The 12,661-nt window shown below is 45.2% G+C and overlaps 1 protein-coding gene across 1 annotated transcript; it reads right to left on the bottom strand.

Moving 5' to 3' along the window:
- Window positions 1-7,313: 7,313 nt before the first annotated feature.
- On the bottom strand, window positions 7,314-12,556 carry LOC101762983 (methyltransferase-like protein 1). Its single transcript, XM_004985650.3, has 7 exons — window positions 12,362-12,556; window positions 9,567-11,442; window positions 9,391-9,474; window positions 8,747-8,851; window positions 8,498-8,606; window positions 7,777-7,928; window positions 7,314-7,666 (listed from the first exon to the last, which is right to left on the bottom strand). The coding sequence occupies exons 2-7, from the start codon at window positions 11,394-11,396 to the stop codon at window positions 7,520-7,522; spliced, it is 2,427 nt and encodes an 808-aa protein (XP_004985707.1). The 5' UTR covers window positions 11,397-11,442; window positions 12,362-12,556; the 3' UTR covers window positions 7,314-7,519.
- Window positions 12,557-12,661: the final 105 nt, after the last annotated feature.

Genomic DNA, 12,661 nt, shown 5'->3' with positions numbered 1-12,661 from the left:
TTATAATCGTTGCTAATCATGTCCCGGTATTAATTATTTGCTGAATTTTGATCGGTTGACGCACGCATAGGCACAGCATAGATGCGTGTATGTGTATCCTAGGTTCCAAGTACGAACGAAGGCGTGCGAACGAAGGCAGAGGAGGAGGAGGGAGCTGATGAGATTGTGATAATCTAACAATCTTTGCTGTCCAATGTTAATTAGCACATTAAGCACCACGTCATCTCCGCAACGGCAAAAAGCAAGGAAGCTTCAATCATGCTAGCTGTTGCTCTTGCTTAAACGATACAAATGTTAAACAAACTTTTTTTGTAGTACGACCTAGAAGAAGTTGATAGGTTTATTTTCCTTTCTTCGGTCTTGTCGTAATGAGCTCAAATGGGTCATCTCGACGGCTCTGATGATTGCTCTATGATATAGACGATCGATTGATTGGATATGCTAAATGTAGGAAATTTTGTTTGCTCTTTATCTGATAATTTTAGTAGGGATCGATGCCTCAGTGTGCATATCTAAATATTTGCTATTGGCACCATCTCAACCAGATTCTGTTTCGCTTCGTGTATGCTCCCCCGCTTTCCTAATAGCTCATCTTGATCATTAATATAAGTTCATCTAGACATCATCGACGCGATCTCTTATGTGTCAATTTAACTGTGCAAATATTTTATAAAAACATTTGCTCAAAAAATATGTGTAAAAACTGTACTGTTGTTTTAAATAGAAATGACTGCTGTATATATATATATTGTGAAAGTGTATTTCATGATGAATCTATTATTAACATGAACCTTATATTTCCAGAAGTATTTCAGAATCTGCCTTCTTTAGTCATGGTCCTTTAAATTTTTGAATTTGATCAAATTTTGAAGAAAAATTGCGCCCCCCCCCCCCAAAAAAAACGGAAAAATGGCTTTCTAGCTCCAACCCTGCTTCCCCTTACTGCTTTTGCCTAATCCCTTCGTTCATGCCGGAACCTCATCATCTGAAAGTTCTGAATGTGAATCCGCCAACACCGGCATGTGCACTGCCCTCGAGTTCTCACGGTGCGATCATGGAGATGACTGCCATTGCGACTGCCCTCGAGTTCTAGTAGTACTGTAGCTCCAAAACAAAGTGCTCCAAGTTGTATGATTATTGGCAGTATGGATCCCTGACCAAATTAAATTCTATCCATTCCGACCCCGGTAGAATCAGAATTTTTTTATTTTAACCCTTTTAAATCTAAAATTTTAAAATAACCTCTCCCAATCTAAATTAGCAAAAACTAGCGCTTTTGGTCGTGCCAAAAGCCGTGGCACGACTTATAACAGAGTCACGCCACATGCAATGGTGTGACTAAAATCCCACGATGGCGCGGTCACCACGTGGGGCTGACGTGCCAAGTTGCGTGGTGTGACGGTCAGTCACAAAAGCCGTGGCACGACTTATAATAGAGTCACGCCACATGCAATGGTGTGACTAAAATCCCATGATGGCGCGGTCACCACGTGGGGCTGACGTGCCAAGTTGCGTGGTGTGACGGTCAGTCACGCCAAAGTATGGCATGACAAGCTCCTTGCTAGCCTTTTTCTAAGTAGCCTTATTTCCTTCTATATTTTAATTAGCTAATGAGATCATAAATTCTTCAAACTTGTCAGGTATAATGCATGGAGTGTATATGTTCCATTTTAAGTGTTGGTACTCTAAAATATGGTGTATAAAATGAAGTATCCAATTTATAAATAGGTTAAGTGATCTCGAGCTTAGCTTCAGAGTTTCGGTGATATCCTGTCATGGTTAAAAATAGTGATAAGTTCAAACTTTAGGCTCCAAAATAAATAATCAAGTCTCCGTTTTGGTCCTTCTTAACTTCCCAAATCCCGATATTTCTACTCAATTTTCAGGTGAACCAAAGTTGATACATGAAATCTTTTTAAAACATAATCCAAAGAAGCATAGTTATCACTGTTTTCAGGACTCGGTGAGATTTCCCGTCGAGGCTGAAAATGGGATAATTTGCAACCTTGGACTTGATCTTTGAACTCTCATTGCTCTAGATCGTTGAACCATAATCTTTCTATGACAATGTGTATAATTTCTACTCCAACTTTCATGTTGTCCAAATTTGGAGTGTTTGGCCAAAATCTAAAAATCCACACCCCTCAACATGGCTATTTGATAACATATCCACAACACAGACATTTCAGCCACTTGGGAAACAATAACTCTTAGACTATTTTGAAATAGGATTTTTCATTATTTACATCATATTTTGGAGTGCAAGCACTTAAAATGGAACATGTATACTTTATGTATTATGTCTATCAAGTTTGGAGAATTTAAGTGCTGATTAGCTAATTAAAGTATAAAAGGAAATAAGGTTAAGTGAACTGATTTTTTTGCACTTACTACACAGGCTAGCAACCTGCAACCAGCTCGACGCTGGTCACGCCATACATGCTGGCGTGACCGCACCATTGTGGTATTTTAGTCACACCATTGTATGTGGCGTGACTCTGTTATAAGTCGAACCGCATCTTTTAGCGCGACCAAAAGCGCTAATTTTTGGTAATTTAGATTGGGTGGGGTTATTTTCAAAATTTTAGATGTAAAAGGGTTAAAATAAAAAAATAATTCGGTAGGATCAAGGGCAAGCGGACGAGGTCGCGTGCTTGTCCAGGTGGGAAGGCATTTATGGATGCTCGTCCCCACGAGTTTCAATGCGTGTATTTGGATATCACCTCAACACTGAAAAAGCAGCTGCATGATTTCGTCCACGGCCTCGTCGTGTACTGCAGTTTTTCCTCCGTTTTAACTGCTCTTGACTTCAGAACATGATTGAAGCTTCATGTTCTAGTAAGATAGTTATGTATATCCAACAATTACTCTATTAATATGTTGTTTACATAATATAAATGTGTATTTGTAAGAAAGTATTTTTTTAAATATAAATCTATTAGCATCAACCTTGTATCGCAAAAATTATGTGGCAGTAGAATAATGGTTGCTCCTTTTTTCTAAAGAATTGAAATAACCACCCTTGCAATTTCAGACGACAGAGTGGTTGTCTTTGTTGTCACGTACTCACGTGTTATATATCACACCAATTCTGTTGGCTGTACGATGTAATTGATGTGTCTTATACTCCTATTCGACCTACTACCGATATATATAGATGTAGATACACTTAGTACACCGAATTGTCAGCGTTACGATTTGCAAGTGCGTACAGCATGCCAGTTGCAGCCAGGCACTGATGCACGTCGTCGATAAGCTAGCTATACTGGGAGTAGATGGTGCCCGCGCATTGAATGCGTTCACAAGTCGCCTCGCCAAAATAATTGCACGCCACGAAACCATGGTCCTCCGATCGATTTCGACGGCATGCAGCTAGCTCGCTAGCTCCCTGCGAAGTCTTCCCTCCATTCACACCATCTATCAGCACATGTAATGCTCTCGCTCTCCCAGCACTCCATCATATGCTGCGGCTTCACTTTCAAATCGCTGGCTGGAAAACTGAGCATTGGTTCTGACCCTTAGTATCGGTTGATTTTTGACTCGGTACTAATATGAGCATTAGTACCGTGTCTAACGGCTAGTTCCCCAAGAGCCTCCCGTGACCCCTTTAGTACCGGTTGGCTCCAACCGGTACTAAAGGTCACCTATTAGTACCGGGTGGAGTCTGCACCCGGTACTAATGTGCCTGAGCCTGGTACTAATGTGCAACCTTTAGTATCGGTTGGAGCTCCCAACCGGTACTAACTGCCCACCCGCCTCCTTATCTCTTCTCTCTCAAACTTATCTCCTCTTCTCTCACACTTATCTCTTCCCCTTCTCTCTTCTCCCCAGCCGCCCCCTCTCCCGCCGCAGGCCTCACCCCCTCCTCTCTCGCTCCCCCAATCTCTGCTCAATCGCCAGCCAGCTCTGCTGCCCCTCCCCTTCCCCCTCTACTCGTCCCTCACTGGCAGTGAGTAGCGGCAGCGTGGCGAGGTGCAGGGCAGTGAGGAGCGGCAGCAGGGAAGCGGTGACGTGTGGGGGTGCAGCAGCGCGCGGGGGAGCAGCGGCCAGCCGGAGGCGGCGGGGTGCAGGGGTGCTGCGGCAGGCCGGACGCGGCGACGCGCGGGGCATAGGTATTTTCTTTTTTCTTTTTTGCTCCGGGGCTGACGGCGGCGGCGCCACCACGCCCCTCTCCCTCCCCCGCACCTCCCTTCCCTCCTACCGTGCCTAAGCTCCGGCGCTCCAAGCTCTGGCGGCTGCCAGACCGACGGGGCAGCGAGGTGCGGCCGGCCGGATCTAGTGGGGCCACAGATGTCGGCAGGCGGCAGCGGGGCAGCGAGGTGCGACCAGCGGGATGCGGGTCGCGGGGGAGGGGTAGCTGGCGCCAACGAGGCGCGGTGGCGGGGCAGCCGGGTGCGGCCAGCGGGATGCAGGGCCAGGCGGCCGGCCGGATTTCTTTTTTTATTTTTTTAATATCCTTTAGTACCGGTTGTTTGACCCGGTACTAAAGGGTACTAAAGGGGACCCTTTAGTACCGAAGTAGCAATACCGGTTGCACAACCAGTAATAAAAGGGGGTTAGAAACCGATACTGAGACGCTTTCCCCAGCAACAGCAGTGGAATGGTCGCTGCTCAATCATCTCCCGCTAGGGATCGGTTGAAGGCTACGGCTTGGACTTTGGACCATGAGCACAGACGACCACACAAGCATTTCCCAGATGTTGAGATCGATGGATACATGCATGGACACTGTTGCTCGCGTACGTACGACGTGTAGTAGGGTTTTTGGGATCGTGGTATGCGTGGCACCTGCTGGGTGATGTACATGTACCGATGTACGTACAAGATAAAGCGGTTCATCGTTACCTGTGTGATGGCCTCACTTGTTGACTTGCTGCCGTACTTTAATTTAAGCTACTCTGGACGATAAGACGACTGATCGAGTCAAAGCTGTAACAGCAGGCATTGACAAAAGCAGCTTGTTTGGATCCATTTTTCAGCTAGCTAGCTGATCGGTCGATGGTCTTCCTTAATTTGTTCGGCAGTGAGTAGTATAGTACGTTTTTCATCATTAGGGTTCTTTGACAATTGACAAACGTGGGAATGCATCAGATCCTCCCAAAGTTAATTTCCATGGTTAGTGTTACCGGATTTGATTATGCATGAGATTGTACGCTATGGGTACTCGACCTACACCCTACACATCCTATCTCTTGGAACTTTGTGCCGGCCTAGTCTGTATGTAGTACGCGAAGTGAACTAGCTAGCTTGGTTAGTTAGAACACGCCATTCCCTCTATCCAGCAAGCTAGATAGATATGCACACCCAGTTCACGTTTCAGTCCAGTGCAACCTTAGTGTTGAGAAGATATTTTTGCAAGATGTGGCCGCAAATGTCAAGGCTATCTGTACATTTCCATCGATCCACACATCCATTACCTACTACCGTTAGTAAATACTATGCTTCCTTTTTCTCTCGATCGAACACGCGCGCACAGGAGCAGAGCAGGACGCGATGCGAGCTGTTTTCAGCCAGGCAGGCTCATGATTCTTCAGGAGCCCAGCTCACTGTACGTGCGTCCATCCATCACTGATACACTGACCGCCTGACGCTGAAATCTTGTGGAGCAGCAGCAGCGGCTGGTGGTAGCCTTCACCCTGCCGGTTCTTTCGAACCCGACACCCAGCTGGTACGATTCCCTGACAAATTTGGGAAGCCCTGGCCGGCTACCTCACCTGACCCGCGCGCGTCAGAATCCGGAGCGCGTCACACCGAACCCAACCCCAACAACCCGCCGCGAAGCCGACGGAGCGGGACACCGGAGAAGAGAAACCCAACAAAAAACACGTCCATTCTCTCGTGTCCAGGCCGTCCGATCGTGTCCTGCGCCGCGCTCTCTCCGACCAACTCGGCTCCTGGAAGGTGCAGCGCGCCATCCATCAATCGCCTCGCGAAATAATTTGCATGCACGTCTGAACGGCGATGGGTCACTAGCACGTTTTCCTGAGGGTTGTTTCAGGCTACAGCGTGCAAACTGTGTGCCGTGCTTTCTTCTTTCTCCATCAGGATCCAGCAGCCGTTTCAGATCCTGTGAAGAGGTTAACCCGGCACGGCGCCATCGTTTTCACCCTGCAGGCTGAGGTCAATGCCCGAGTAAGTGTGCCACTGTGATTTTCCTTGATGGCTGACAGCGTAGTGCAGACGAGGGAGAGGACAGACACGGTGAAAAGCGGGACAGAGACGTTGGCTGTACTGTACAGCCGTGTGTTGTGCGTGCAGCTGGAATATTTGTATATATACAAGTATTTTTTTAAACCAAGATATATCCAAGTATTGACTTGTGTGTTGCAGAGGAAGGGATGATGAGTGGATGGATGGCCGGATTTCTACGCTTTATCCGTCGCTGTAGCCATTAATAGAGGATTTGTCTCGGAAGGGATATCGCGGCCAAGTGGTAATGTTGCTAAGATCCTAAGCAAAGGGCTGACAAGAACAGGAGTACAGGACACAACAGCGACATGAGAGGACAAGAGACACACAAGATAATAATTCCAGACAATTCATTGAAGCCTATCATCTCCAAGCAAAATGTGTAGTAGTACAAATTCACCTAATTAGTGTAGTAGTACAACAAACAAGCAGCAGCAGATTCGGCGAATAATTTAGCTTGGGGCCAGGCCAAAACGAAGCTGATGGAGGCCCGCAATGGGAGCGTGCGTCGTGGCCCTCGAATCACGCGGCAAAATCTCCATCCCCTGCAAGATTCCATCGGCAGGGACAACGCGTAAACCATTTCAAAAAAAGATGCATTGCAATCATCCGGCGGCGAGACGGTCCGGTTTGGCTTCTGGGCGAGAACGACTCGTGCGTCACACGGTTGGTATTCCACTTCGTTGCGGCCGATAAAAAGGACAAAGCAGTGCTGTCGTTGCACATATGCTGTAACGTAATGCTAGCTAATCAGGTTAGCGCCTTGCCGAGTTGTTTAGTCTGAAACTATCGTCAGTATCCCGGGTTTGTCAAATCGGCGCCTGTCTGAAAGCGTACGCGTGCATGTCTCGAGAGAATTCCTTCCAAATATAACACCGTAATAAAAATGGTTTTTGTATACCACGGATAGTTATCCATGGCTCCATCTTAGTATCAATCAGGTAGGCAGGGTAGGCAGGGTTCCAGAAACGATTTGCAAAACTGGCATAGACAATTTCTGTTTCTTGCACGATGCGACAGACACAATGGGAGCATCCGAATTTAGAATCAACCTTACTATTCTGAGGGGCTTGGCATGCAGCAAGAACAAATATACTGGCTGCAACCTTGAAGCAACAAGGAGGAGCATAAAAGTATTGGACGCATTAAAAGAACACCAATAGGAGAAAGTGAATCGTATTTTCCATCACAGATAGTTGCTCCAGACTGAGCCGTCGGAAAAATTTTAATTGTGCGGACGGAAAATTCACAAGGCCTCAGCTGGACCTTCAACAGCGTTAAAGCTACAGTTTCAAAAATGTAGCCAGCTCTGCAAAATTGACCACAGCTGCTAGTTCTTTGCTGGGGGTGACTTGGGCCTCAGGCTTTCGATCTCCGGAGTTGTCACAACAAGGTGAGGAGCCTCTGGGGGAGGGTTTCGACCACCACCTCCTTGCCATACTTTTCCATCCTTGTCCGCAAAATTCCTAATATATGTCTGCAAGAGAGAAATCATAACAGAGACTATGTAAAAAGATCTGCGGAGCTGATGGCATAGAAGGGCTTGCGTGTGTAAGTATATTCATGATGTTGTATGTCCAGCTATACCTCTTTGTTGAAGTTCGAGTAAGATAAATTTTTCCCAAGAGTAAGCCAGCCTGGACGGATGTTATGATCCTCGCCAAAGAGTTCAAGCCGCCTCCTTCCAAGAGCAAAATGCTCAATGATCCTATACATGTCCTCAGGCTTTTTTGTTGAACCTACAGAAGAGAACACATTAAGATCAACCATACGAAAAAAAATGAAAAAAATAATTCACAATCATGCATACAATTTGATTATTACAATAAGGGCTTAGTGATATTACCACTAAGAGATGCAGACCTACCGGAATACTTGCTATAGGTGTTTGAGTAAAGTCAATAATATATGATCTAGTTTCATTTTTTTAATCACAATTCTGATTATTGTAGATCAAAAGACACCAAGCTCACCATGAACAACTAAGCATGTCCCAGAGGAAATGGTAGCAACGAACAATTTGCTTCACATAATTTGTAAATCCCAAATTCCTAAAAAGCCAAGACAAATATGTTTTTGCCAACCAAGCCAAATTTACAAAACAGTACTACATTTTGGTGGACCAAACCGGAATATTCATACCATCGCAGCAACGAAAACAGAACAGAAAATTTGGAGAAGTTAAGTTTATTGAGTTTATGCACCCCATCATTGAAAATGATAACCCTTGGTCATAAAGCAAATAGTATATCACAAGCATATACGAAGAACAGGAATAAAGATCATATAAAACCTAAGAAAACAATACCATCAGTTGGTTCTTCAGCTATAATTATATCTGTGTCAATATTTGCATGGATGACGTGACCATCCGTGCTACGACGCACTGTTCCTTTTATGCCCATCAAGCAATGCTCCTGCACATGGAAAGAGTATATACTTCATAAGACGGACAGAGAATACAGGGATAAGAGAATATAAGCGTGGCATGTTTTCCAAAAAAATATAAACAAGGCAGCACAATGATACAACACATACTAGTTAACTACAACATTACCTTTGAATGCTGCAACAATGTATGTGAGTCATGCCGCAGACTTGGTGTTGCATTTTTCTTGTTCGTTTTCACCCAACAAACATCCTCACACCTACGAAATCCCCACTGAAAATAGAAAAAGTCAGTCAGGATCATCATATATTAGTTAATGCAGCATTTCATCAACAGCTCTAAATTTAAAGACATATCTAGATGAAATGAAAGCATAGAACATTGTTTATATTGCTATGCCTTCCCTCAGAGGGCAAAATGCATGAATGAAGCACATCATGGGTAAAGTTTAGCAGATCGACTATAGCAGCCAGGTCGCCCTCCTGTAAACTGATTTCAATCTCCCACCCCCCAAAAGGGATGTCATTACAAAAAGAATAATTGTGCAAGTATCTTTACTTCTGTAGAAAGCACAGTTAGTGATAGTAGTGGTTGGTTCTACATATGGATCTTCTGGGCAATTGTGTGTACCTATGTGTGTAAGATAATGCATAGAGGGCCTTCCACTTTATACATATGTGGTTCCTTTGTGGCTTAATTTTATATGTAATCAAATAGTTAGAGCCTAGAATTCTATATGCTTTTTAATGGAAATATGATGCACAGCACAGGCAACCAGCTAGTTAAAAGTAAAAAAATAGCAGCTATACTACCTTCTTTAGACATTGACGACCCTGTTCAAGGCCTACACCATCGCCAACCCAAAGGAACACAAAGGAGGGTGTATCTGCAATAGCCTGTTGATTCAAAAATACATTTTGACAAGTTAATTCTGCAGCATAAGTGAACCCCCAAAAGAGAAAGGTTTGAAGAAAGAAACGGGAATAACCTCAATCTTCAAATTCATAATCTCCTCAGCATTCCAATATTCTATGTGATCTGTGATTCCTGGTGCACGATGGGCATACTCCTCCCATGGAGGATCCACAAGAATAACATCGAACTTGGTACCAAAAAATTCTGGAGAAAGAACATGTTCCCGCAGGTCACACTTGTAATACATTGGCGGTGAAGCTGACTTCGCAACGATTTCATCCTTCCTCTGTATGAGTTCTCTCAACTTTGGATAGTCCTCTGCTACGCTTGTAAGATCCAGTTCTCTAATGAAATTTTGAGGCCGCATGCCAGTGTCCACAAAGTTCTGTGAGTAATCATTTTGTTCACCCCTTGAAGGAGCTTTTCTGTTTGGTCCACTGTTCCTATGTGGCGTCCAACCTGGTTTATCATGGAGCATGTCACGGCTTTGCGGGCCCATATGATTGTAACCCAATCCTGATACATCTGTTGGAGCACCTAACCCAGTGTCTATTTGATTTAAGTGAATATTATGACCAGAACCAGCTCCCACATTTGGTGTAAACCTATGTTCAGCAGCAACTGGAGGAGGCATGGGAAGGTTGGGAGGAACAGAAAGCATATTCACATCAACACCTCGTGCTCCAGGCCACACAAGAGGTCCTGGAAATGGCGGCATGAAGACGCCAGGTAGAAGAGGAGGACCTGGGGAATGCGGAATATTTGGTCCCATATGCTGCATTGGTCCTGGTGGCAGGCCGAGAGGACCAAATGGAGGAGGCATGATTGGCATTGGAACTCCAATTCTTTGAGAATCCCTTCCATTTGGCCTCCCCCTTCCTCCTCTAGATGGTCTATCACCTTTTGGACCTTGTTGAGGAAATGAAGAAACCATGCTGGTGCCGCCACTTGGATCTGATTCAGGATAATCAGTGGATTTATCATCAGTTCCTCCTGGTACTGAATCCCGATGTGCTCCCACTTCAAATCTTCTCCCAGAAGCAGAGCCCTCCCTTCCAAAATTAAGATTACTATTAGGCCGAATCTCTATGGAATCAGAATTGTCATATCGATTCCCATAGGTTGAGGGACCTCTAACACTTTCAGATCTACCCCTAGAATCTCTCCGGTACCCACCTCGGCCATGGAAATTCCCACCATCTAGCCTTTCCTGTGCATTTCTCCATTCAGCATCATTTGCCTCCTTAGGATCTCGCAACTGACTGTTCCTACCATAATCCTTAGACCCTTCAAGATCTCGGGCTTTCTCATTCCAACTTCTGTCCCTCCCTCTGTCTGATTTATCATCCCTTTGGGCTTCTCTTGTGTCAACCCTAAGAGAACCACCACTTTCATCAGCATAAACCTCATCTGTCCTCCTGACTGAAGCCTTTTCCTCTTGGTCCCGTTGTTGCTTCTCCCTGCTACCCTCCCTCCTCTCGGAACTCCTAGCAGAAGCATCGGGGCTAAATCTTCTTGAAGGTTCCCATTCATTCTTGTCCTCTCTTCCCCTCCTTCTATCATAGTCCCTATCCTTGGAATCATCAGGGCTTCTCCTTGGAAGTTTGGGTGATCGTGAGTCCTTTCTCACATTATAGATGTCTTCGTCAGCACTGCGGGCCAGGCCTGAGCTTCTATCTGAGTTCCTCATTGATTCATTCCTATCATTTGAAGGTGTGATCATCCTATCATCATCCTGATGCCCAACTTCATATTCATATCCATGTTTTCTGGATCTGTCAGAATACTTTCTGCTATCTGCATTCTCCTGATTTTCATGTTCCTCCTTCCAACTGCTCCTTGTATTAACATTTTCCTCAACTTCCTGCTTGCTGCGACCTCTACTAGACTCAGACCCATCCATCGTAGTTCCTACTGCATACAGTCAGGTAGCTAGAAACTTGAGGTATCTATACACAAAAGAATGATAAACAATATCAAATTGAGGTAGACAATAGCAAAAGGAAATAAGCATTCCACAGTTGAACTTGTTATAATAGAACTGCAGAACAAGGTCTGCAATCGAAAGGAAGTCTCTAATATAAATTTGCTGCACATTAAGCATTAGTAGTAGCAATAAGCATACAAATTCCAATAGTACAATGGAACTCCAAAAAGGAACCACAGACGTCTGCTATGCTGCTATAACTATAAAAGGGAATCCTAACTATAACGAGTTGGAAGTAATGGATGAATCTGTAATATAAGATAAAAATCTAAAAATGGCATTGGGGAAAACAAGAAACTTGTATACAATTGACTGGCAACAAGTTCAATAAACACAGCAATGAGTAATTGACACCATAACTTTTCATATATCATGGAACTAAATTCCACAATCCTTCTAATAACAGTATCAAAATTACTATAGCATCAAATATCCCATACTAAAACATAGAACAGAGGTCACAGACTCAGAAAAATGAAACCCAATTAAAACCAGATCAAATCCGGACAAATGGATAATTTGCACATTTGTGACTTGAGGATCCACGGCATTCTCTAGCCTACCACCCGCTGCTGCAAACTGATCATCAGCTCCGCTTTAAGCCACTAATAACACATTCTACCGAGACGCAAAACCCTATTCCTGAGACAGGCACCGATAACAAGACTTTGCTGACGCTAAACCATATTATAAACCCTAATCAAAATCCATGGCCGTGACTTAAGCTGTAAGCAACAGCATGGCGGACCAGTGACGAACCCAAAATTTCGTTATTTGAAACGCAAAAACCCTACTACAGAAGCCCGTGCGAAGCCAGATTTCGTCGAATCCAAGAGCACGGATACAGGGCGCGGACGCCCGGTGATAGAAGTGGTGCTTACCGTGACGAGATGGGAGGTTTCGCCTGGGGTAGAGCAGCCGCAGAAAGTGGCCGCGCGGCGCGACAGGGGCGAAGCGTGGCGGTGGCGCCTTGCTACGGGGGTCAGTCGCCGCCGCCGACGGTGGCAGGGGGCGATGTCTGTGGGCAGGGCCGGCTGCGGGTCGGAGTCGGAGCCGACCTAATGCACAGTTGGGTCCTCCCTCGGCTCAGCTCGGCTGGAGCCAGACCCGTACCAACCCCCAGCCTCACGCCCTCACCAGTCCCCAGTAAACGGGCTTTAATTTACACCGTTGATGCGCGA

This window comes from Setaria italica, chromosome IX, assembly GCF_000263155.2.
Source record: "Setaria italica strain Yugu1 chromosome IX, Setaria_italica_v2.0, whole genome shotgun sequence".
Classification (NCBI taxonomy): domain Eukaryota; kingdom Viridiplantae; phylum Streptophyta; class Magnoliopsida; order Poales; family Poaceae; genus Setaria; species Setaria italica.
Note: the sequence above shows the minus strand (reverse complement) of the source record. Positions and strands in the feature narration are given on the sequence as shown.